Raw genomic sequence first — 27140 nt, 5'->3', positions numbered from 1 at the left:
AGATGCAAACTTATCGAAAGTTTTTTACTTTGTCGCACGCCGTTGCCATAGCGATGCATTATTTGCCAAGTAAAATGCTGCTTTTTTTTTTTTTTTTTTGGTCTAAACGAGCGAAAACTCATGAAACTTTACACACACATCAGACTTGTCGTAAACGTGAATATTTTAGAAATTTCTTGTGCAATTTGCAATAAATGGCTCAATAGCGCCCGCTAGACATTTTTATGAAGCTTTTGCGATTGTATGATTCAGCTGGATTTGTAAAAATTGGGATACCTATCAGCCTAAGACTTACAAAAACGTTTCTGAAGCCATATACTAAACCAAACAGGAAGTCTGACATTTTGATTTACTTTGGTATTTGTAGCCACTTTTTGGGGCCTGTTATAGGGGTCATATTTTCTGCAAAACTTATCACATCGTCTTCATTCTTTGGCATGTTTCATCTTAAGATATGTAAGATGAAAAGTTTTTGAAATTTTTTATTTTGTCACACGCCTTTGCTGTAGCGACGCGTTTTTTTTTTTGAGAGTCTAAACATGGGCAAAAACTCACAAAACTTTGCACACAGATCAGATCTCTCACGAACATGAATATTTTATAATTTGTTGTGCAATTTGTAATAAATGGCTCAATAGCACCGTCTAGATATTTTTATGAAGTATATCCGATTATATGGTTCAGCTTGATGTGTGAATATTGGGAGGCATACCTATCAGCATTTTTGGCCTTCCATGAAACTTTGCAAACACAAAGCATGTAAAAAACATTTACAATTTAGACGGTTTCCTTTGAAACAGTACCCCAACATGCCAGTACGCCAACATGCAAATACCCCAACGTGGCCCAGGTTGCGAGGGCCCTTTATAGCTGCTCGCAGCTCTAGTTTGTTGTTGTTGTTTTTTTTTTGTTTTTTTTATTAAGCTTTTTTTTTTTGAGAGTCTAAACATGGGCAAAAACTCACAAAACTTTGCACACAGATCAGATCTCTCACGAACATGAATATTTTATAATTTGTTGTGCAATTTGTAATAAATGGCTCAATAGCACCGTCTAGATATTTTTATGAAGTATATCCGATTATATGGTTCAGCTTGATGTGTGAATATTGGGAGGCATACCTATCAGCCTAATACCTCCAAAAAGTATTCTACAGCCATGTGCCAATCCATTTTGATTTTATTTTAATTGTGCATCATTTTTGGCCTTCCATGAAACTTTGCAAACACAAAGCATGTAAAAAACATTTACAATTTAGACGGTTTCCTTTGAAACAGTACCCCAACATGCCAGTACGCCAACATGCAAATACCCCAACGTGGCCCAGGTTGCGAGGGCCCTTTATAGCTGCTCGCAGCTCTAGTTTGTTGTTGTTGTTTTTTTTTTGTTTTTTTTATTAAGCTTTTTTTTTTAAAAATGGTATATGTAACGAACACGATGTCCGTTACATCCAGTTTGCATGTAGTACTAAATTTAATGTTCATACAGCACTTTGCACAGGTCACTTAAGAGAATGCTAATTTGAACAAGAAGGACTCATGGCATATATTTGATAGGTATTTATTGTACTGGTCATGATGGCATCCAGGGAGGGCGCCAGCTTATGGAATGGATATAATGGAGTAATGTGCAATATTTTAATTGTAGGTTTTTAAAGGGGTTATTCTGTCAGGGTGGTGAGTGATGTGTATTGTATGTTTTACTTACATCCTTTTGTGTCCAGGGGGTGTGGGGTCGAGTCCCAGGTCAACCAGGCACTGCTAAAAGGGTGCAGCCTGGACCAAGTGTAAGCGTGTGTAGGGGGTGGTTATGTGGTTTTAGTACATTTAATTATTTAGTTTATTGTTTAGATGGGTTGAGTTGGGGAAATAGTTGTTAGTTTGTGTATTTTTGTTGTTTGGGGGTTATACTTTTGTATTGAAGGGTTTAGTTTAGTCTAACGAGCTAATGATTTACGGCCTGTGGAGTTTATTGGTTTGTTCCAATTGCAGTGTCCCTATTTAAGTCATTTGTACCACCTGTGTGGAGGGACTGCTGCTGGAGAAGCTATGCTCCTGTTCAAACCCTGTCAATGCGCTATTTTTCCTACCTGCTGTATTTTTTTTAAGTTTTTGCACTTTTGTAAAAAATAAAAAGAAAGAGAAGTGCACCTGGAGCCCTCTGCCTCCGTTCGTTTTGTACTCACGATCCGCCGCTCGTGCCTGTCCTGATCACAGTATATTTGACTCAAAAATTGGGATTCGTAATACATCACAATTCTTTAAGTGTTTAAGTGGCTGGTAGATTGTTTTTGGTGTTTTGTGGAGTGTATGAATTTGATGTTTATTCTATTTATTTATCCATGTATTTATTTATTCACTTGCCTACTTATTAAAAAATAAAACGTATACTCACTTCAAAATGTTTGCTTTGTTCTTGTTTTTGTTACTATATTCTTTACTGCACAACCGATTTCTTTCATGTACAGCATGTTGAGTTAAAGTTGAGTTTAGAAACAACGTAAAAAGCTTAAGATGCTGTCAACATCAACAAATAATATATTAAAACATTTTTTTTCCTAACTTGCGCCCATTGCGCATGTGCAGTGAGAAGTTAATTCAATTTTTTTGTTTTTGTTTTTTTGCATTTGCACCGAGCTCAAAACGGTGCTTCCTCCGCGGAAAAAACGGCTCCCCATGAAGACCCGGTACCCATCGTTCACAATGACGAGCCCTTCAAAAGATTCGGTTCGTTCGTGAACGTCACATTCCTATTCGTGACTCTTGTGTTCTCGGACGGTTTTAGGGAGTGACTATTTCGGATATAGCGCTTGCAGTCACACTACCGCAATCACAATCAAACGTGACATCCAGATAACAGTTTTCATGTTGTGTGAGGTTTTAGTGTGGAAAATCTTAATTCAGGGAAACCCCTGAATACTGCATATCTTAACAACCGCAACACTTCCAATGCCGCTTTGCTATAGATGCTTGTCTGTGGAATAATGTTGCCTAATGAAATGACTTGATTTTTTATCTGTGTTGCAGAGGTACGTGAGGTGTTTGCACAAGTCCTGTCAGATTACAGAATTCCATATACTCGTGTTCCAGTGGAGCCAGGTTTACACAGCTGCCAGTGGCTACCGACACATCTCAAAAGATTCTACGCACAGGTGGAGAAAGATGCTCTGGACTCCATCCCCGTCTTCCGGCGTTATGGAATAAGGTGTGTAGGGATAATTGTTTAAAGCTACTATGTGGAGGATTTCCCAAAAAAACCATCTTAACAATAGCCTTTTTATTTGACCATTTATGACTAAAACATTTTCTAGAAAAACTAGAAAATGCCATTTCTGGAGAAATGGCGTGTGAAGGCTGGAGAGATGAATGAAAACGTGGAATGATTTGGAATGATATTAAATAATGGTGAATGATATTTAATGTTATTGAATGATGATGAAATTAAATAATCGTGAATGATATTGAATGATGTTGAATAATATTGAATGAAGTTGAATGATGTTGAATGTTATTGAATGATGTTGAATAATATTGAATGATATTGAATAATATTGAATGATGTTGAATAATATTGAATGCTGTTGAATAATATTGAATGATATTGAATGATGTTGAATAAAATTGAATGATGTTGAATAAAATTGAATGATGTTGAATGATATTGAATGATATTGAATGACAAGGAATGAGCTGAACATGCTTCAGTTGGAATGGTTTGGTTTCATCCAGAAATCTAGTAGCAGTTGAAGGAAGAAAAATAGCACAAAGGTAAAAAATATATCAGAAAGAAAAAAAAGAAATAAGAAAAAAAAGGAAGAAATCAAGTAAGCAATGGAGGAAGTAGCAACTAATCGGGTAAGAAATGGAGTAAAGTGAGAAAAATTAAGGAAGCAATGAAGCAAGGACCGTAGAATCGAGTAGCAATGGTGTAAGGAGTGGAAAATTTAATAAGAAATTGAGTAAAGATTGAGGAATCGAGTCAGTCACTGTTGAAATCAGATCAAATTAGCATTCTAACTTAACATTAGCAGTAGCATGCTAACTTAGCATTAGCATGCAAAGCTAACATTAGCATTAGCATGATAACTTAGCATTAGCGTTAGCATGCTAACTTAGCATTAATGTTAGCATGCTAACTTAGCATTAGCATTCTAAGATAGCATAAACATGCTAACATAGCATTAGCATGCTAAGCTAACAGCATTAGCATGCTAAGATAACTTTAACATTAGCATGCTAACTTTGCATTAGCATGCTAACTTTGCATTAGCATGTTAAGTTAATATTAACATTAGCATGCTAAGCAAGCATTATCTCTTTGACTGCCAGCCATTTTTGGAAAAGGTAATCCCATAGTGCCAGCTGATTTGCAGAATTTTACCGATCTTTCAAGCTCCACAGAAAATGTTGTGTTAGGACTATGGAAACGCGGATACTACCAAATGAAAGATTGAAGTCTCATCTTTCATCTAAAAAAAAAAGTTTGTTTCTACCTTATTCAGATTTTCAGTAATCAACAATAGAAAACAGCTTCGTTTCACCCAAATCCTCTATTTTCTTCCAAAATACGGAGAAATCAAGCTTTTTGCGAAACGATGTTATTTCATGCACTCTAGTGAATTTGGCACTTTTTTTTTTTGCATGAGTGATTCTACAAACACCTAAACTTCTATAAAACACTACCCCAACAACAAAAGTGTTTTTTGATTGCAAAATAACAGTTTATTTACATTCAACAGTAGCAATCCGAACAAACAATTTTGAAAACTCTTTGCAAACTATTTACACGTGTGCAACTGCGCATGTGTGGTGTGTGTGTACGTGTTACTATTTACAATTGTGTGGATGTTTCAACTACACAATTTTTCTTTTTGTGTGGTATATTGTGGAGCAATCCCTTGCGTGCAAGGGGGATGCAGCATGATTTGCACCACAGTTTTTGTCGGTGTGCTTCTGCATGGACTGATTTGCGTGGAGGTTGGTATGATGAACGATGTGCTGGAGAAGTTCATCCGTGATGAAGAGCTCCAGGATGTCAGCTGGCAGGTGGGAATTCAGCTCTGCTGCAGCATCCCTTGGTCCTGGTTTTGCAGCAAAGGGGAAGATGGTTGGCTGCCAGCCGAATTCATCAACTTCATGCCAGCCAGAATCTTTGGGATCTGCAAATATACATTTCAATATCATATTATTTTAGAGCAGTGTGATGCAATGTGTGCATGTGCATATGTTTACCTTTTTTTTCTTGGATTTATTGGTTGATGCACATTCTGTAAATTATAGAAGATGTTTACCATCAAATATTTTATTAGTGCTGTGGAGAATCTTTTCTTTTTACCTTTGTTCTGCTCACTGTGAGAAGGGTCACTTTGGGCCTTATGAGTAGGAGCTGAAAGAAACATATACAATTACAATACTATCGAAAGACTTTCCTTTTATTGTTGCGGTGTATTGAAAACTTTTTTTTTTTTTTTACCTTTCTTTGTCGTAGAACCAGCGGTCGGACGTTGCTGTGAGCATGATCTATAAAATATACATTCACGTTTGTATAGGTAATAGATGTTCTAGTGTATATCAGCACATTTACACACGCTGCTAGCAGATCGCCCGAAAAGTTAGGAAAGTAATCTTACTAGCAATCTCTTAGCATGTTAGCGCTTACCTTCACGTTCTTTGGAGGACGAAAGACAGTCCAAGACTGTCTTGCATCGGAACCATAGTAGTCGTCATCGTCCGATGAAACGTCATCTGTGCAAGAGTGCTCCATTGTGCACCACTTTTCTCCGGTGTTAGCATCGCTAGCCGGTGGGGCTTTAGGACGTTATTAGCATCGCTAGCCGGTGGGGCCTTAGGACGTGGTCGAAACGGCCGCGTCACCGCTTCAACTATGACTTAACCCCGTCATCACTGTGCTCTTGAGCACTGGTCGATGCTTTTGAGCTTTGAAAATAAGGATCAAGCGTGAGCTGACTGCCATCTGTAGCCTTTTTGACTCTCTTAGCCAAGTGAGCCATTCGTTCCCCCTCAACGCTCTAGCTCAGCCTCTCTCCTTCTACTGTTGTCTCCTACCCGATCTTGTCCAAAAGACTCATCACAGCCATCTAGTGGCCAGGAATACTCATTATAGTAACCCGATCGGCTTGATATTTGGAGCACAGCTGCCCAAGGCTTTCCTCCACCCGTTTCCATTAAAAAACATAGTAGACGTCAAATAACGTTTTTGGCGGCATACCCTAGGATTATACTAAACGTCATATAACGTTTATGACGGCCAAAGTTAATATTAGCATTAGCATGCAAAGCTAGCATTAACATGCTAACATTAGCATTAGCATACTAAGCTAACATTAGCATGCTAAGCTAGCATTAGCATGCTAATATTAACATTAGCATGCTAACTTTGCATTAGCATGCTAAGTTAACATTTGCATTAGCATGCTAACATTAGCATTAGCATGCTAACCTAGCATTAGCATGCTAAGCTAGCATTAGCATGCTTACTTAGCATTAACATGCTAACTTTACATTAGCATGCTAAGCTAACTTTAGCATTACCATGCTAACTTTGCATTAGCATTAGCATGCTAAGCTAACTAACATCAGCAGGCTAACTTTACATTAGCATGCTAAGTTAATATTAGCATTAGCATGCTAAGCTAGCATTAACATGCTAACATTAGCATGCTAAGCTAACATTAGCATGCTAAGCTAGCATTAGCATGCTAAACCAACATTAGCATTAACATGCTAACTTTGCATTAGTATGCTAAACCAACATTAGCATTAACATGCTAACTTTAGCATTAGCATGCTAAGCTAACATTGATATTCGCATGCTAACTTAGCATTAGCATGCTAAGCTACCATTAGCATGCTAACTTCCTGTTAATTTTAGGTCACTTCCTGTTGAAATCTGCTCACTTCCTTTTGAAATCGGGTCACTTCCTGTTGATATTAGGTCACTTCCTGTTGATTTTAAGTCACTTCCTATTGCTATGAGGTCACTTCCTGTTAAAATCAGGTCACTTCCTGGAGAAATTACGTCACCTCCTGTTGAAATTACGTCACTTCCTGTTGAAATCAGGTCACTTCCTGTTGAAATCGGGTCACTTCCTGTTGAAATCGGGTCACTTCCTGTTGAAATTGGGTCACTTCCTGTAGAAATCAGGCCACTTCCTATAGAAATTAGGTCACTTCCCGTAGAAACCAGGTCACTTCCTGTTCAGGTCGGGGCATATCCTGACAAGAATCCCAGGCATACCTAATCAATTGGCCAAAATGGCTGCTGCCTTGGGGGTCCAGGTTGGCGAGAAACCTGGGCATATCATTTGACTAAAATGGCCGCCGTGCGTGGCAAGTTAGGTGGTAAGATATAAGAGCTCATAGCATGAATTGGTGGAATATATTGTAGTTGGAATGAAGTGAATCGGATGAATAATGTGGAAGTGAATTGAAAATGTAAAATGTGGGAATAACCAGGTGCTACATCAAGAATTGTGGGTAACGCGTGAATTTTGGCACTGAAAAGCTGGAAGAGGTCATGGCGTGAAATGTTGGAATATATTGAAGTGAATGAAGTGAATTGGATGAATAATGTGGAAGTAAATGGAAAATGTAGATTGTGGGAAATAATCGGGTGCGAAATCGAGAATTGTGGGTAACGTGAATTTTGGAACTGAAAAGCTGGAAGAGCTCATGACATGAATTACTAGAATATATTGAACTTCGAATGAAGTAAATCGGATGAATAATGTGGAAGTAAATGGAAAATGTAGAACGTGGGAATAATCAGCTACGAAATTGGAAATTGTGAATTTTGGAACTGAAAAGCTGTAAGAGCTCATGGCGTGAATTACTGGACTCATGTATGCTTCCTTTGCGTCACCATATTCTTGTCATCTTACATGAATCACAAGCTTGAATAACTACTACTACAATGTACCCATTGATTTATTGTATCTATTCGTTTTCTGGACTGCTCACCCTGTTGGTATTTTATGACATGGTCGATAAGCCTAACTCTGCTTCCGATTCCTGATATCTGTTCATTAATACCATTGATACCATCCATCCGTCCATTATCTGCCGCTTATCCGGGTCAGGTTGCGGGGGCAGCAGCTTTAGCAGGGAAACCCAGACCTCCCTCTCCCTAGCCACTTCAACCAGCTCTTCCGGCGGGATCCCAAGGTGTTCCCAGGCCCGGCCGAAAGACATAAGGTGTGTCCAAATTCACAAGGCTGGATCCTCCCAAGCGCGGCACGGTGGTCGAGTGGTGAGCACGTCCGCCTCCCAGTTCTGAGGACTCCAGTTCGAGTCCAGGCTCCGGCCTTCCTGGGTGGAGTTTGCATGTTCCCGTGGGTCTTCTCCAGGTACTCCGGTCTCCTCCCACATTCCAAAGACATGCATGGCAGGTTAATTGGGTGCTCTGAATTGTCCCTAGGTGTGCTTGTGAGTGTGAATGGTTGTTCGTCTCTGTGTCCTGCAATTGGCTGGCAACCAGTCCAGGGTGTCCCCCGCCTACAGCCCAGAGCCAGCTGAGATAGGCGCCAGAACCCCCCGCGACCCTTGTGAGGAATAAGTGGTCAAGAAGATGGATGGAACCTCCGAAGGGCCAATTGGTCGGTCGCATGACGTCGCTTCCGGCGCGACTCTATCGCACGCTGTGTCCAAAAATCATGTGGCCCTCGAATCCAGCGCTCACATTTTTCCCTTCGTATCCATGGAGAACGAAAGCTGCATGAGCGCAAGCTTCACAACGGCCACAATCTGGTCCTCTTCTGCGCGGGTGTTCCGTGTTTACGGTGGTGAACTCCTGGCAGAAGCGGTGTGTTGTTACGTATTCATCCATCTATCCATCCATCCATCCATTTTCTTGACCTCTTATTCCTCACAAGGGTCACGGGGGTTGCTGAAGCCTATCTCAGCTGGCTCTGGGCAGTAGGCGGGGGACACCCTGGACTGGTTGCCAGCCAATCGCAGGGCACACAGAGACCAACAACCAACCACACTCACAAGCACACTTGTGCCTTGGTCAGACTACACGAAAACAGCCCGATTTTAGCCCGACCGACGTGTCGCGGACAAACGGGGCATGTCGGAAACGATTTTGGGTTGTCTTGACGTAGCGTCGCCCGTGTAGTTTGCCACGTTCAATGATTGGTCGCCTGTTGTCTGGGACGGTTCACGACCATCACGACGAAAGTCTAGCATGTTGGAATTTTTGCTCGTCTTGTCGCACACTGTGACATACCTACGTCGTCGTCCGTTCCACAGCATTGACCAATAGCGAGAGGGAGCGAAACGTCAATCGCACACTGAACAGCACTTTATAGCTCTTTTATATATGTATGTATGTATTATTTATTTATTTATTTATTTATTTATCCCCTGGATATCTCATGGGATGGGGCAAGACAGGTGCAACTCAGAGGAAAAGAAAAAAAAAAAGCGCCCCGCCGCAGCGCTGCGGCTGAGCGCGCACGCTTCCATGCAACCCATCATCAGGCAATGGCGACCGCTTTCACTTGAAAGTTTTTTGGGGGGGTTTTCCCCTTGGAGTGAGTAGCGTACTACTATCCAATGCACCGTACTAAAACAAGTCAAATATTACTAAATTAAGCAGTATAAAAAAAAAAATACTCAAACAATATAATATTTCAGTGTTTGATAAAATAATAAAATCAGGTGCAAATTAATTAACAAAATCGGCTATATTACCCCGACGCATATAGGCCTAAATAAATTTAAATATAGTGTTGGCTACTAAATCATATTTTAAACACTATTGAGGAGCAGAGAGCGCATCACACTTGTCCCATGTGTGCTCCATTCACGCAAACACTAAACACTCCCTGTCCGTGCCTCTTGCCTTTTGTTTTTGTTTTTTTTTGTTTTGTTTTTTTGGGTTTTTTTGTTCCACCTCCCCGACAAACAGTGGCCAATGCGTTTCTCTTGGCAAGACAACACGCGATGATCGGCTGGTGTCTTGTCGCGTTCAGACTTGTAGTGTGGCAACACGTCCGGTCCACGACACGGAGCGAATCCGGTAATGTGACAGCGCAACTGTCTGTTTTTTGTTTTTGTTTTTTTTGTTGTTGTTTTTTTTTTACCATGTTTATTTAGAAACGTTTTCAATGAACAACATACAACAAGCAGTGACAATCAATTTCTGGTAATTGTCGGCTTTCCACTGTCACCTTGACACACAAGACAAAACATGCACACACACCCACATCCAAGGGGGAAACAAAAAACAAAAACAAAAAAAACGGACAATTAAAATCACAACATAAAGAACTGTACATCAATTTGTACATTTGTATACTCTGCACGTGTACAGTTTCCAAAAATATATACTACATATTCCCATACATACATATAAAGACAAAAACACCTTGAAGTACTTATCCAACTTTTTTTTTTGTATACATCAAATGATGACTGAAGGAAAGGAGTAGGGGTCTAGCTTAATTTCAAGTGTTCTAAGATTGGCTTCCATGCAATGCAAAACTTTTGGGGGTTCCCTGATACCTCATATCTTAATTTTTCTATGTGTAACACTCCTATAAACTCCCTAAGCCAGGTTTCAAAGTAGGGTGGGACATCAGACTTCCATAATTTTAAGATACACCTTTTGGCTATTATCATGCCATAAGCAACCACAAAAGTCTTATCATGACCCAATTTTTGCAATGCATCCGAGAAACCAAACAGAGCAATCATGGGGTCAGGACCAATTGTTATTTTGAATACTTGAGAGTACCATTTAAATACTGAAGACCAAAAATCTTGAATCCTTGGGAAGAGCCAAAATTGATGTGCTAATGTGCTATCCGCTATCTTACATCTTTCACATCGAGGTGATGTTTGTGGGAATATTTTGTTTAACCTCACCTTTGAATAATGTAACCCAAGAACTACTTTATACTGAATTATCTGTAGCCTAGAGTTAACAGAACATTTTTGAATGTCACTCAGCGCTCTCTGCCATGTATCCTCCCTAATTGTAATGTTGAAATCTTCTTCCCATTTTTGCTTAATTCAACGACGTGGAACGAGTATATTTGCTCAGAAAGAATTTTACTAATGAAGAGAATAAAACTTTAGATTCTGGGTGCCCCATTAATATTTTAAACAAGTCATTTTCCAGAGGGAGACAATTAAATCTTGGGATATTTTGCCTACCATAACTTCTCAATTGTAAAAATTGTAAAAAAAAAAAAAAAAAAAAAAAAAAAAAAAGCCCTTTAGGCGAATTGTATTTTTTTTATTTTTTTTTTTGTAATTGTTCAAATGAACAGAATTTGTCTTCAATATACAAATTTTTAATCGACTCTATACCAATCCTGCTCCATTCTCTAAAAACAGGATCCATAAACGATGGAGCAAAAGCATGATTTTGCCACACTGGAGCATGTATGGTCGTGCTAGGGAGATTGCAAAATTTTCGAATCTGCAACCAGATTTTCTGAGTATGCAGAATTATGAAATGTTCTCCTCTCTGAGCAGACAATGGCCGAGGCGAGGAAAAAAATAATTGCCCTGAGAGAGGTTTTTGGGACTAAACTATGTTCTATTGTCAACCAAGAGGGAACATTGTCTAATGACACCAAGTCTTTATTAATCTGCCAATACACCATGACTCTTACATTAGCTGCCCAATAATAGTGTAAGAAACACGGCAGGCCAAGACCGCCACATTCTTTAGGTTGCTGGAGGTATTGTTTTGCAATTCGATGCGCCTTATACCCCCAAATGAAAGGCAAAATAACAGAGTCAATCAACTTAAAATACTTTTTTGGGATATATACGGGAATATTCTGAAATAAATAAAGAAATCTTGGTAGGGAGACCATCTTAATTGTATTAATTCTACCAATCATGGATAAAGGTAGCGTTCTCCACTTTTCTATGTTCTCTTTTAGGGCATTTAATCTTTCAGTAAAATTTTGTTTAAATAGAGAATTTGGGTTTTTTGTGACTTTGATACCTAAGTATCTAACAGTATCTGAAATCTTAAACTGAATGGAAGCTGCAAATACAGGCTCTAAATCTGTTGTAAGGGTCATCAGGTCACTCTTCTGCCAATTGATAGTATACCTAGATACTGCTCCAAAACTATTAATCAAATCTAACAGATTGGGAATAGAGTACTCTGGATCTGAAATGAAAATGGCAATTTCATCAGCATAAAGTGATATTTTATGGTCAACTCCCCCGATCACTATGGATTTAATGAGTGGATTTTCTCTTATGCTGATGGCCAGGGCTTCAATCGCCAAAACGAATAACAGTGGTGAGAGCGGGCACCCCTGACGAGTACCCCTCTCTAACGTAAACGGACACGATCTATCTTGGTTTGTAACAATCGAAGCAGAGGGGCGTAAATACGCTAACTGAACCCAGAATACAAAGGATTCACCTAGGCCAAATCTTTCTAGAACCTTAAACAGATATCCCCACTCGACCTGATCAAACGCCTTCTCAGCATTTAGATATAAAATAGCTTGTTTTGAACCCAATGGAAATTTTTAGTATGTTATATTTAGAACCCTTCTAGTATTAAAAAAAAGAATATCTGTTAGGGATGAACCCAGTCTGATCTTTATGCACAATGGACTCTATACATACATTTAATCTATTAGCAAGTATTTTACAATCAAGATTTAACATAGAAATTGGACGATACAAGCAAGATTCGAATCATCTCTATCAGGTTTTAGAAGCAGGGTTATATTTGCGTCATATAAAGTGGCAGGAAGTGTTTTTAGTTCCATGGAGTGTAAGAACATTCTAAGCAGGAGTGGGGATATCTGTCCAGTGAACCTTTTATAGAATTCTGGTCCATACCCATCGGATCCGGGGGCCTTCCCAGGATAAAGATCTAATGGCGTCCGAAACCTCCATCATGGTCAGAGGTTGATTTAAGGCCTGGCATGAGGTATCGTCCAATCTTGGACTGGGGACATCCTTCAACCAGGAGTCCACATTCCCTTGAGCCTGTGACCTGTACAACTCCTTATAAAAGCTAGTAAAACGTTCATTTATAGACTTTGGCAGTGTGAGTATGTCTCCAGCATCGAATTTAATTCTATGTATGGACCTACCATTTTGTTGACCTCTAAGTTGTCGAGCTAAGAGAGTATGCGGCTTGTCCCCAAGCTCAAAATAACACACATGTAAACGAGAAATTTGGGCGCCTACTTGTTTTGTTAAAATTGTATTATATTCATATTTAAGAGTAATAATTTCATGTAGTGTAAGATTGCAATTGTTTTGTCTATAAAGTGTTTCCAATTGTGATATCTTGTCATCAATCTCCCGCAGCCGAGAATTTCTCATTTTCCTTTGTGAGGCCTCATATGAAATTATATGTCCCCTCAAGACCACTTTAAAGGTTTCCCATAAAATGGAGTCTGACGTGTCCTTGGTGTCATTAGTGAGGGTAAAATCCTCATTTTTTTTGTTTTTTGTGATAAGTATTTACAGAAGTCTGGGTCATTCAATAAATATGACTGCAATCTCCAAGTTGACCCTCGTTTTGACACATTAAAATCAAAGACTACACTAGTAGGTGCATGGTCCGAAATCAAGATGTTGTGGTATTTACTATTAATAACATTCGGTAAGAGCCTAGAATCTACTAAAAAAAAAAAAAAAAAAATCAGGAATAAGAATTATGCAATTTAGAAAAAAAATGAATAATCTTTATCTGTAGGATGTTGTAAACGTCAGACATCCACTAAATTGGTAGAGGAAATAAGACCATTCAAGGCCACAGAAGGATTTGAAGGTGCAGATTGTTTTTTAGAAGATCTATCCAAGTGCCAATCCAAAACCACATTATAATCTCCTGCGATTATTAGAGTGGTGTTTGCAAAATCTGGAATTTTGTCAAAAACTTTACGGAAAACCCCTGCATCATCTACATTCGGACTATAAATGTTCACTAATGTAACATGCACAGAATACAGTTTTCCAGTTACAATCAAGAACCTTCCATTAACATCACTAACAGTTTTTTCATGTTCCAAAGGAATGTTCTTCTTTATTATAATAGCGACCCCTCGTGCTTTACTTGAAAAAGTTGAATGGAATATCTGCCCCGCCCAGTTGCATTTCAAACGTCTCTGATCCAGTGGTCTAATATGGGTTTCTTGTAAAAAACAAATATCGGAAAACAGAGATTTTAAGTGTGTAAAAACTTTAGCCCTCTTAATAAGGGAACCCAAACCCCTCACATTCCAACTAACCATATTGACCCCTCTATCTTTCTTATTAGCCACTGTCAAAAATGATGGTTCCTATTCTTTGGAAAGTATTCCAAATCAGTACTCCATGTGAACACAAAAAACAAACATACAAATATACAAGACATACACAGAATCCCTCCCTCCACCATGCCCTAATTTCCACAACAAAGCAGGGCAAAAAAAGCCAAACTAACATCTATCTAAGGGGTACTCCTAACAATACTTAGTAATTAAGCAACTAAGCTGTTAAAACACAATTAACGACTTCCTAAAGTGTACTCCTCCGAGCAGGAAAAAAAAAAATCAATAAAATAAAACACCTAAAGTATACTGACCTTAAAAATATAAGGCACCAATGTGGCTTTGAAATCAACAAGGATGATACATCTCAACTCAATTCAACTCAACTCAACTTTATTTATAAAGCGCTTTAAGAACAGGCGTTGCTGTATACAAAGTGCTGTACATAACGTTTTGAAGTGTGAATACAGGTTTGTTTGTTTGTTTGTTTTTTTTGTTTTGTTTTTTTACAAGTAAATACATTTTACATCAGTGAACAAATAAGAAGTAGTAAATAAAGAGATAAATAAATACATAAATAAGTAGACTAAACATCAAACTCGTTCCAAAGGGAGGGACCGGCAACAGCAAAGGCTCGATCTCCTCTAAGCCTCCGCTTAGCCCTTGGTACCTCCAATTGTGTCTGGTCTGCTGACCTGAGGCACCGGGCAGGTGTGTAGGGGTGCAAGAGCTTGGCGAGATAAGGTGGGGCAAGTCCATTGAGAGATTTGAAAACAGAAGAATCTTAAAATGGATTCTAAATTTCACGGGCAGCCAGTGAAGAGAGGCTAGGATAGGGGTTATGTGTTTCCTCTTCCGGGCACCAGTAAGGAGACGAGCAGCAGCATTTTGGACAAGCTGGAGACGCTGCAGGGAGGACTGGCTGATCCCAAAATAAAGTGCATTACAATAATCCAGCCGAGATGTAACAAAGGCATGGATTACCATTTCTAAGTGCTGCTGAGATAGGAGATTTTTTACCTTAGCCAGCTGTCTAAGATGAAAAAAAAATGGATTTGACAACAGCGGCAATTTGCTGGTCCAGTTTAAAGTCACTGTCCATCTTGACACCCAGGTTTGAGGCTGTTGGCTTCAAATACTGTGCCAGAGGACCCAAGTCAGCAGGATGAGAAGAGCCGCTGGGACCAAAGACCATAACTTCTGTTTTCTTCTCATTGAAGTTCAAGAAATTTAAAGCTATACTCAAAAACAAGATGTATTTTCTTTGTCTTAATAAAAATAAAATAAAAATATCCAACTTTACAAAATGTTACCTGGAACGATCATTCAATATAACCAGAGAACTTCCAAGGACCGAATGTAGCTCACGACATCATCAGTGTTCGGCGCCAAAGTTCTCTTCAATCATCCTCATTGGTCACCAAATTGTCCTCGAAAATCTTCGCCTCCTCCGGTGTGTTGAACGTAGTTGTCACATTGCCATGGGTAACCTGAAGGCGCGCGGGATAGATGAAACCCGTGCGATGACCCGCAGCCTTCAACTTCTTCCTTGCGTCCTCGAAAAGTTGACGACGTCTAACGATCTCAATCGGGAAATCCGGGAAAATGTGGATATGGTGTTCCTTGTACATTAAGGGAAAGTGTTCCATAGCCAACCGCATGATGAGCTCCTTGACGCGGTAGCTGTGGATTCTCGCTATCAAAATACGAGGCCTGTTAGCAGACTTGCTACCTAGCCTGTGTGCCCAATCCACTTCAACAGGCTTTAGAAAGTGCCCATTTCCAAAAAGACAGGGCATCAACTTTGACACAAAATCCACTGGATTCCCAGATTCGATATTTTCTGGAAAATTCACAAATTTAATGTTCTGTTGTTTGGAACGAGCCTCCAAGTCGGTGACTTTTTCCTGCCAGGGGTTGTTAGCTTCTTCCAACTGCGCGGCCTGTTGCTCCAGTTTAGCCAACCTGCAGCCATGATCACTGGTTGCTTCTTCCACCGCAGACAAACGCCCTTCATGCTCTTTCAAAATCGCCTGGTTTTCCTCCAGAGCATCCTACAAAGCATTAAATCTCTCATCCATTTTCCGTCTCATTTCCCCGATAGCATCGAGCACGGCCGTAGTATCGGCTGAGGGCCCAACAGCTAGCCCGGTTAGCATGTTGCTCCCGTATGCTTCATTGGCTTCTTCCGTGGGTTTTTTAGTTGGACACGGTTTCTTCGGGGCCTTATCCAATAATGGTCGACAGCCAAACTCTTAACGTTAAACATTAGATGCCTTCACATTTAAGGTGTTTTAATCATATAAAACTCAGATTGTCGGAGGATCACCCTACAAACACGTCTACTCACACATGCGCACCGTGTCGACCCCCCACAGCGCATCTGTCGTGTAAGACAAAAAAATTGCGTAGTCTGACCTCGGCATTAGGGACAATTTGGAGCGGCCAATTAACCTGCCATGCATGTCTTTGGAATGTGGGAGGAGACCGGAGTACCTGGAGAAGACCCACGCAGGCACGGGGAGAACAGGCAAACTCCACCCAGGAAGGCCGGAGCCCGGACTCGAAGTTGTTATGTATTTCACAGTTCAATTCATATGTTTTCAGTTAGAATTATGGACTCCGAAATTATTTTCCTTTTATATTTCTTCACTGTATATACACTTTCTGAGGAGAGGAGAGCCAAATTCCCTGATCGGCATGTTGAGAACAAACAAATAAAGTAAGTTCTACCTAAGGTCTATCAGATTCTTCGTTCTATTATCTATATTGATATGTTTCAAAGGGATGTAATTTTCATGTTACTGATCTGCTAATAATATAGCCAATAACATAACTTCAGAAGTAATTGTTCTTCATTATAACAAGTAACCAATATTTAATTATAGCCTACAGAAATAATTGTATACAATTAAAAATAAAATCGATAAGATATGTTTCTCATAATGGCTAAAACAAGCCGATTAAAGAAAAAATAACACACTAATGTGTGTTCATGTTTTATTTAAAAAAAAAATAATACATAAAAACAGCATAGAAGCCCATACTGCAGGGTGAACCTGGGGTGCCAGGGTGCCAGTGCTGGACCGTTTCTTCAGTGGAGAAGATTTGCAACCGGACTTTCCCCTAAGCAGGGGCTCATTTTAAGTGCTGCTCAACCTCCTGAACCAGGACCGACAGCATGGATGGGATGTGGAGATTGAGGTCCTGGTCTTCCTCTTCTGGCTGGCTGGCTGGTGAGGCATAATACCGGGTGGTGTCACGAGCTTTTGGGATGCCAAGGCCACGGTCTACTCCATCATCCACTGGGGAAGTAGTGGCTCTTCACCACCAAGTCATCCACTTCCCCGACACTGCAGAGGAACTTCAGGCAGTGGACCCGGGGGTATGCAGGGCTGGCGAGGCACCAGGTCTTCACAAAAACTGCTGGGGTAATTGATAGCTGCCATGTCCGGCTCAAGATTCCAAGCGATCCTGATGGTCAGGACTACAACAGAAAGCTGTTTCCCAGCATCATTCTTCAGGTCATGTGTGACCATCTGGACATCTACGTGGGCTGGCCTGGGTTAATCCACGACTCCAGGGTCTTCCGGCACAGCCCCCTCTACCAGAGAGGGTTGTATCCTCGTGCAGGGAACTTCTTCTTGGCAGATGGCGGGTACTCCTGCCTTCAGCAACCACTCCCCCTCATCACACCTTACAAGTGGCCGGTGCAGGGTGTGGTAGCCCGGTGCTTCAACATCCCTCGTTCCAGGGACGCGCCCCATCATTGAGCGTTGCTTTTGGAATAATGAAGGCGAAGTTCCGGGCCATCTTCTTGCCCTCGAGGTGCATCACACCTTCGCAACACAGGTATGTTAAAGACATGTGAATAACAGTGATGGACTTGTACTGTAGTATGGAGGACGTGGTGGAGGATGAGGGGAAAGTGGAGACTGACACTATCGCCTGATTGCAGTGGAGGGACCAGCTGTCTGCTGAGGTGTCTGCCCTGGATGAGGTGCCAGCGGACCACGATTATCTCTCGGTAGTTCATTGTTTCTAAGCCCCGGTCCTGGAGTACCCCGATCCAGCCTGTTTTCCATGTCTCTCTCAGCCAACACACCTGAGGATTTTTATCAGTCTTTATGCAAGCTTCCGTATTAGCTAATCGTTTGAAACACCCGTGTTGCTGTGGGAGACATGGAAAACAGGCTGGATAGACCACGGTTGAGAATCACTGATGTAGTGGACCCCGACAACCAGTATGTTGGCCCACTTCCAACCAGGAGAGGAAGACCAGGAATTCCATTGCAAGCAATGCCACTAGTCCTGGGAGAAGTGGTTCACGCACACTTCAAATGAGTCCCTGCTCAGGCAAAAATTATTTGATTTACTATTCGTTATTTGAACAGCACTGGCACACTGGTTTGCCTTGCAAAAGTTATGGACTGTACTTTTTTTTTTTGTTATGTGTAAGTAGAGTACCAAGACGACCTGTTGAGTGTACGCTCTTGCCTTTATAAATGACCTTTGATGTATTGCCGCGCTCTGTCATGTGACCGCACGTACCACCAATAAGAGCCGCTTATGGTAAGTAGTGCGGAAGGAGCCAGGCAACGCGTGTGGAAATGTTTATTATGGATCGAGGTGGGTTTTTTAGAAAGCTCTATCTTGAATATAGTTATGTTGAAACTTAAACGCCTACTTATTGACTTGTAGAGCCGACTGCCAGCATTGTTTCACCGTTGCGGTTGTTTGAAAAGTCGAATTGGTGAGTCATGTGTTAACATGAGCCATTTCTGTGGTGCATTGACATGGTTCTCAAACGACTGAATGAAGTGATTAATGGTACTGATTATTCACTGTTAGCTCGTATTTTATGTACAATGTGGCGTTTTACCCAGATTTGATTGTTTGAAATGTAATAATACTGAACAGTATTTTACTAAATGTTGTTCTTTTTGATATTTGAATGTACTTGAATTGTGTAGGTTTTATACATCTTCATTAGAATATATTATTCTTATGAATTAAATTTAATGCTGCTATTGCTAATTTTGCACAACTTTAGCACTTTCATATAGTACATTTGTTTTGATAAATTGATTGACATGTCTAATAGATTTATATTGTACAATATTGATGATGGATTGGAACTTTTGGATTGATAATGCTGTTAGTGTTATTTATGCAATGTAGTTTCTTATTTGTGTACACAAAGAATATTAAGATGGTCCTGTTTCATACAGGCCAGACTTGAATTGATGGTGAGCTAAGCCCAGGAACAGTCAACGAACATTGAATGCAGCTAAGGGTAGCCGACCCTGCACATTTCCATCACTTGCACTCTGATCTGCAACCCCCCCGGATTCATTCTCTCAGTTACTCACATTCACTCATACACATCGGTTGCTGGACAATTGGATCACTATATTGCTGGTTGCATGAACTGTGACTACGTTTTTGCGCAAGTGAACTGTGAATGTGCGATTGCCAACAAATGAACTTCATATTTCAGAACTTTGGAAATTATCCATCAGATAGTTCAATCCGCGCCTAGATAAAGAGTTGTTTCTTTCTTTTCCCTTTTTTCCTTTATTTTTTTCCCCCCATGGGAAATGATTGAAAATTTATTACTTTCATTGAATGGCCATTCATTTTGTCTCTTGTACATATGTGTATATTTGTCCTGTCCACTAGGGTTGTTGTTCACGTTGTAATTTAATACATGGTGAAATTACCAAACACAAGTTTTAGTCTCTGCCTCCTCTCTTCCCGAGCCGGACCTTACTCTTCTGACACCTAGCCTATTCTTACTTCTGTACTTTTGTTATGATATGACGTATGTATATGTATATGTATATGTATGTGTATGTATATGTGTATATATGTATATATATGTATATGTATATGTATGTATATGTATATGTATGGATAATGGGTTACGAAATAGAATATGAATTTATATTATGCATAGGCTATATAGTAATAATAATAATAATAATAATAATATAAAAATATATTCTTAAAAAAAATAAATTAATAATAATAATAATAATCTCGCTTAGGTCACCATTTACTGGTGTATTGTTATGTTGAATCCCCCACAGATTTCCTTCACACTCACTTCCCCCCACGTTTCTTCACTATTATACTTATCTACTTGCTATCTCTCTCTTTATATAAATTATAAAAATTGCCTAATTACTCTTTTGCTATCCTACAATATGTTAATATTAATAAGCAGCTTATATAGATGTATACATAAGACTGAGTCTATATTGCTTGTATGCAGAAATTAGTTCTGGTCTCCTGGAATGTGTGTGGCGCTCGCTCCCAGGCAAAAAGAATAAAAATTTTAGACCATCTCTCAAAATTTAAGGCAGATATTTGTCTCCTACAAGAAACCCACTTACAAAAATCAGAAGAAAAATTATTTATAGATAAAAATTTTAGTCAAGTTTACTCTGCCTCCTATAATAGTAGACAAAGAGGTGTCTCTATACTTATACATAAGAATTTATTCTTTACTCTAAATAATATAGTAACAGATTTAGAGGGCCGATATATTATTATCCAGGTAACTATATTTGATAAAGTATATACAATTGGTAATTTATATGCCCCAAATAATGATGACCCTGATTTTTTCCATGAATTTTTCTCTCGGTTACTCGATTTAGCAACAAATTCTACTATTATTATTGGAGGTGATTTTAACACGGTCTTGAACCCGTTAATAGATCGTTCTAATAATACGATATATACAAGGCGATTACGATCCGCTAAAGTAATAGATGAATATATGGAGGATTTTGGCCTCAGCGATGGCTGGAGACTTCAAAACCCAACTAAGAAGGAATTTACTTTCTTCTCTGCTGTGCACCGATCATTCTCAAGAATTGATTTTTTCCTTACAAATAATTCTATTGTTGATAAAACTGCTATAAAAATACATTCTATAATTATAAGTGATCATGCACCAGTCTCCCTCACTCTACAAATTGACTCTACCTTTAAACCTCCCCCGATATGGCGTTTTAACATCTCATTACTGAAAGACGTAGAGTTTGATAAAATTATTAGAAGGGAGTGGGCAGATTTTTTGGAAATAAATGACTCTCCAAATATATCTCCATCTCTTCTCTGGGAAGCAGGGAAAGCGGTAATTAGAGGGAAAATTATATCATATTCAACTTATAAAAAGAAACAGGATCAAAAATTAGAAAAATACCTGGAAGATAAAATTAAACAACTAACGGATGAATATGTATTAAACCCAAATAATCAAATATGGATAGAACTACAGAATATAAAAATACAGTTAGATAACATGTTATCTAAAAAGACAGAGTTTATAATACAACAGTTGAGATATAATAATTTTGAACATAATAATAAATCAGGTAAATTCCTGGCAAATCAACTTCAACGGAATCGGGAAAAATCTCTTATAACGGCTATTAAAGATATAAATGGTGAATGCACACAATCACCAGAAGAAATTAACCATATTTTTTATAACTATTATCGAAATCTATACACAGAAATTAATAGACCTAACCCTGAATATATTGAGGAATTCCTAAACAGCTTAAATATACCTCAGTTATCTATTGAACATAAAGATATTCTCGATACCCCGCTTACTATAGATGAGTTGTATCGTGCTTTAGACAGTATGCCTAATGGCAGAGCACCTGGTCCAGACGGCTTTCCGGCTATATTTTTTAAACATTTCTGGTTAATGTTTGCTCCATTATTTCTAAGAGTAGTAACTGAAATTAAAAGTGAAGGTGATATACGTCAAGATATGAATATAGCAGCAATTCAACTTTTATTAAAGCCAGAAAAAGACCCTACCCTCCCGTCAAGTTACAGACCGATATCACTAATTAATACCGATATTAAAATTATCGCTAAGGCCTTGGCATCTCGATTAGAGACGGTAATCTCGACAATTATTCATAGTGATCAAACAGGTTTTATTAAAGGTCGTCATTCTACTAATAATATTAGGAGACTCTTTAACTTGATTAGTATGTCACAGCGGTATGATAAAAAGGCAGTTGTTATTTCGCTGGATGCAGAAAAAGCATTCGATAAAGTTAACTGGTCCTTCCTCTTTGCTGTCTTAAATAAATTCGGCTTCGGGGAGTCATTCATTCAATGGGTCTCAATATTATATGATTCTCCTAAAGCTACAGTTACTACTAATGGGATTACATCACAGAGTTTTACTTTACAAAGGGGAACAAGACAAGGGTGCCCAATTTCTCCTTTATTATTTGCTATATTTATTGAGCCGCTTGCATTAGCTATACGTCAGGATAGACGGATCCAAGGAATCCACTCCGGGACAATAGAACATAAAATTAATCTATATGCCGATGATATATTACTCTATTTAGAAGAACCTGCTATCTCGCTAGGGGAAGCATTTAAATTAATAACTAAATTCTCTCACTTATCAGATTACTCTATTAACTGGACAAAATCAACATTATTACCTATTACAGAAAATTCATGGAATCCTACAAGTCAGGATCCACACTACTCCTTTCCTACAGGTAATTTAAAATACTTAGGTGTTAAAATTTCACCTAAGTTAACTGAATTAACTTCTTTAAATTTTTCACCATTATTGGATAGTATCCGTAGTGACCTGGAGCGCTGGAATAATCTTCCGATCTCTTTAATAGGACGGATAGCTACTATAAAAATGAAAGTTTTACCAAAGATTAATTATTTATTTTCAATGATTCCATTTAAACCTACGTCTAACTGGTTCCAATCGCTGGACTCTGCTATCATAAAATTCTATTGGAATAAAAAAAAAGCCAAAATTAGTCTATCTACTCTTCAGGAAAGTAAATCTAAAGGAGGTTTAGAGGCACCAAACTTTATGTACTATTATTTAGCTAATCAACTACAATATCTTGTGCTATGGACACAACCCAACAGAGATACTAACTGTTGGTTGGAATTGGAGCAGAAGGATTGTAATAATCTTAGACTGTCAGATTTACTCTTTATTACAAAATCAATAAGACGACATAATTGTTTTAAAAACCCAATGATAGCCGCCACCCTGACTGCCTGGTGGAAGGCATTAGAAATTACAAACTCCCAATTGGCGCCCTGTGGGCTCTCTCCCATTTGGCATAACCCCGACTTTCAACTTAATAATCAGTCGTTCCATTTAAGCCTATGGGAGCAGAAAGGAATTACACACCTTCATCATCTTTTCTCAGATAATAAGTTTATATCGTATACAAACTTGGTCCAGAAATATGAAATAAAAAAGGGAAATTTCTTACATTATCTGCAAGTTAAAAATATGGTTAAGAAACAAATCCCAACACTTCAGGATACGCTCCAACTGCCTGTCTTAGCTAAAGATATTATAAAGCTTTCTCCAACAACAATAAAGAAAATATCAAAAATATATAAGTTATTTTTATACACAAATAAAACGTATTTACCGACTTTAAAATGGGAAAAAAGACTTGTCTATAGTTCCGGAACCAGACTTTTGGACCCAAATCTGTGAAAATGTATTTAAAATGACCAAGCAGACAAATTTGCAACTTATCCAATATAAGATACTTCATAGAACATATATTACACAATATATGATGAAAAAAATGGGACTCTCTGACTCCGACATTTGTCTCCAGTGCTCACAAAACACTGCCGATACTTATCTTCATGCTTTATGGTCATGTACTCCAGTGCTGAATTTCTGGACTAAAATCTTGGAAAAGCTCGCTGATATATTAAACTGTAGGCTTCCTTTATCTCCAAGATTGTGTTTACTAGGTGACTTAACAATAACTGAGCTACCATGTAAACAATCTCAATCTATATTTATAGCCCTTACTATTGCTAAAAAAATAATCCTTGTCAATTGGAAAAATAAACAATCTCTAAATATCGACCACTGGTTAAACTTACTAATAAATTATATCTCAATGGAAAAAATCTCTGCCTTAAATAAAAATCAAGTATCAAGATTTAAACAAATATGGTCTATGTACATAGAATATTTTAATCTCAATTTGGCAACTTAATCCTGCCAAGATTCTGCCTGTTAACGAGAGCCACCACATCGTTACAACTTCTGTTTTCGCTGCTCCTGTATTTGGTATTTTGTATCTGATTGTTTTTATTTTTATATAGTCAGGAACCTAGTTGCTGCTAGTGGGCTCGAGCATACCACACTATACGACACTATACTCAATAACTCCTTAAGATCTATTTCTAGTGGGCACTAAGCATCAACACTTGGTGTTACTGCATGCTAATTAGTCAATTTTCTTGACGCCGTCCCCTGTGGTCGGGCGGGGGTGGTTCTGCCCCCCCCCCCCGTTGTCTGCTCGGTGGCGGTTGCGTCTTGGCCGCTCCCTGGGCCCCCTGTGGGGTGCGGTGTTGGGGTGCTTCCCCTGGTGCCCGGGGCGGTGCCGTCCCGGCGCGGTCCGCTGCTCCGTGCCCGGCGGCGCGGTTCGGGGTGGGTGGGCCTCCGGTGTGCCCCGTGGTTCCCTCTCCCCTCCCCCTTCCTCCCCCCCGTCGCCTCTCCCTCCTCGCCTCCTCCCGCCCATCCTCCTCTGCCTCCCGGTCCCTTTTCCCTTGTCGCCCTCCCTCCTCCTCCCCCCCCCCCCCCCCCGCCTCCTGCCCTGCAGCCGCCCTTTCGCCTTCTTGTCGTCTACTCCCCGCTTCCCCCGCCCCCCCCCCCCTTCCCTGTCTGCCCTGCGGCCCCTCCCCCTCCCTCTCCCTGGGCCTGGGGCTCCCTCCCCGGCCCGGGCGTCGGGCTCCGGGGGCCGGGCGAGGGTTTGGGGCCTGCCCCACTCCGGTATAACTCCTGGCGCCCCGGGCGGGCTCCGGTGGCCGGTGGACTGTCCGGTAGCCCTGCTGCGCTGGCTGTCCGCCCATTGTGGTGCCGGGTGGATGAGGTGGGGGGCGGGTGGGGGTGGGGGTGCTGGGGGGCGGGCGTGCCACCTACACCCGCCGGGTTGGGTGAGGCCCCGCTGGTCGCTCCTCTTACTCACTTCACTAGCTTGCACTATACACTTTGTAAATATACACATAGGGCACACAACACATTTCTTGGTGGGGTGGGGAAGGGTGGAAACACCGTCTTCACCCTTCAACTCCCCTCCAATTTTAATGCACCTCACGTCCAAGGGGAGGGGTGAGTTGGGGCGGGGAGCCATCAGAGGGGATGGACTGCAGTGCCTGGCAGCGCTGTGGTCCCCCCCATTTGTGTCCCTGCCCCACCACTTTGTCCCTCCATTCCCTTTTTTAATGCACCACACATATACATATTCATTTTTTTGGGGGGGATACGGGTGTGTCGGAGTAGGGGAAATTTTTTCCCTCTGCTCCGACTCACCTGCTCCCAATTTTAATGCACCACACGCACACACTTGTATATACACTGGGTGGGGCCACATTCACGGTGTAAGGGTAGAGCTCGCCAGTCGGCGAGCTGGCGGACTCAGTAACAGGGTTAGGTGTCACTAGTACTCTGGCGTGACGACCGGGGCCTCTCCCCACCGGGCTCGGTGTTCTGGTGTTCCGCCTTCTACCCTGGTGCTTCCTCCTCTGCTTCCCCCCTCCCGCCGCTGTGCAAATCTCGCGCGGCTGGAGGTGGGGTGGGCACATCTTCCCTCTCTGTGCTGCTGCCCGGTGCCGGTTTCCGGGGGGGGGGTGGGGGGTTCTCGCGGGGGGCCGGGTTCGCGGGGGGGGGTGGCGGCCGTCGGGGGGGGGGCGGCTTGTTTGGGGGGGGGGGTGGAGGTATGGGTGGGTGGGGGGTTGGGTGCTGGGGGTCGGGGTGTGTTCGGGGGTTTGGGGGTCGGGGGTGGTGGGGCCTGGGTCGTGGTGGATGGCGGGTTTGGGTGGGGTGCGGGGGGGTCGTGGGGGGATGGGGGCTGGGGACCGGTGGGGCGCTGTGGGGGCCCGCTGGGCCTCGTTCTGCGGCCTTGGGCTCGGGGGTGTGGGCCGGGGCTGGGGCGGGGGTGTTCCGGGTGTCTGGGTCGGCTCGCCGACCGGTGTCCGCTCGGGTGGCTTGGGGGTGGCCTTGGTGCTGCCGCGGCCTGGGGATTCCGGGGGGGGGGGGGGGGGGGGGGGGGGGGGGTGCTCGCTTTGCTGGACCGCGGTTGACGGCTTCTTTCTTTGGTGGTGGTCCTTATGCATGCCAGATCCGTCGCACCAGCATCTATTGAAACTCAACAGAAGTACCCTCTCCCTCCCACAGCCCCTTGAATCAGTTGGTGCTGGTGTCTGTGGTTCTCACTTTGCTTTATCTATCCTTCCCTCCTTCCTCTCTTTAGTTTTTCCTCTGGTCACTTGAGATCTTAATTTATTAGAAGTATGAGGTTTCTGGGGTTGGCATAAGACTCTGGTTTTGTAACCACGCAGGAGGGGTCTTGTTGGTGCTGGACTTCACTTTGATGGATTGGATGTACTGGCTTCTATTGATCTCACTCTGCCTTATCGATCCTTCCCTCCTTCCTCTCTTTAGTTTTTCCTCTGGGCTCTTGAGATCTCGCTAAATTTGCTGGAATTTAGAGGCTTCCGGGGTTGGCGTAAGACTTTGATTTTGTAACCATGGGGAAGGCAGGAAGTGTTTGGTCGGTGCTGGATGTCACTTTGATTTACCTTTCTTTTCTCTTTATTTCTTTTTTTTTCTGACCTTTTCTCTGGTCTCCTGACCATTTAAATCTCACGACTCTGGCAAGATTCTGAAGTACCTGGTTAAGGCGAAGGGTAATGGGATATTTATAAGGTTTTAGGTGAATGAATGAGTATAAATTTATACGTATTTGCACGCACGCACGCACACGCACGCACGCAAACGCACGCAAACGCACACACGCAAACGCACGCA

The 27140-nt window shown here is 41.1% G+C and overlaps 1 protein-coding gene and 1 long non-coding RNA gene across 4 annotated transcripts in view; one reads left to right on the top strand and one right to left on the bottom strand.

Moving 5' to 3' along the window:
- ydjc (YdjC chitooligosaccharide deacetylase homolog) overlaps nucleotides 1-27140 on the top strand; it is a 324913-nt gene that overhangs the window by 278901 nt on the left and 18872 nt on the right. For 2 of the 3 annotated variants that reach the window (XM_077522777.1, XM_077522778.1), the window contains one exon: nucleotides 3027-3204. In XM_077522777.1, coding sequence (XP_077378903.1) covers nucleotides 3027-3204 — 178 coding nt within the window. Of the gene's footprint in view, nucleotides 1-3026; nucleotides 3205-27140 lie in introns of those variants that run through there. The other variant, XR_013283724.1, reaches the window with a different exon arrangement.
- Nucleotides 4823-6177, bottom strand: LOC144019616 (uncharacterized). Its single transcript, XR_013283727.1, has 5 exons — nucleotides 5659-6177; nucleotides 5473-5519; nucleotides 5335-5385; nucleotides 5232-5266; nucleotides 4823-5158 (listed from the first exon to the last, which is right to left on the bottom strand). It is a non-coding gene; the product is annotated as an uncharacterized LOC144019616 (long non-coding RNA).

Source organism: Festucalex cinctus, chromosome 5 (assembly GCF_051991245.1).
Source record: "Festucalex cinctus isolate MCC-2025b chromosome 5, RoL_Fcin_1.0, whole genome shotgun sequence".
NCBI classification, from domain to species: domain Eukaryota; kingdom Metazoa; phylum Chordata; class Actinopteri; order Syngnathiformes; family Syngnathidae; genus Festucalex; species Festucalex cinctus.
This window is presented reverse-complemented; position numbering and strand designations above follow the sequence as displayed.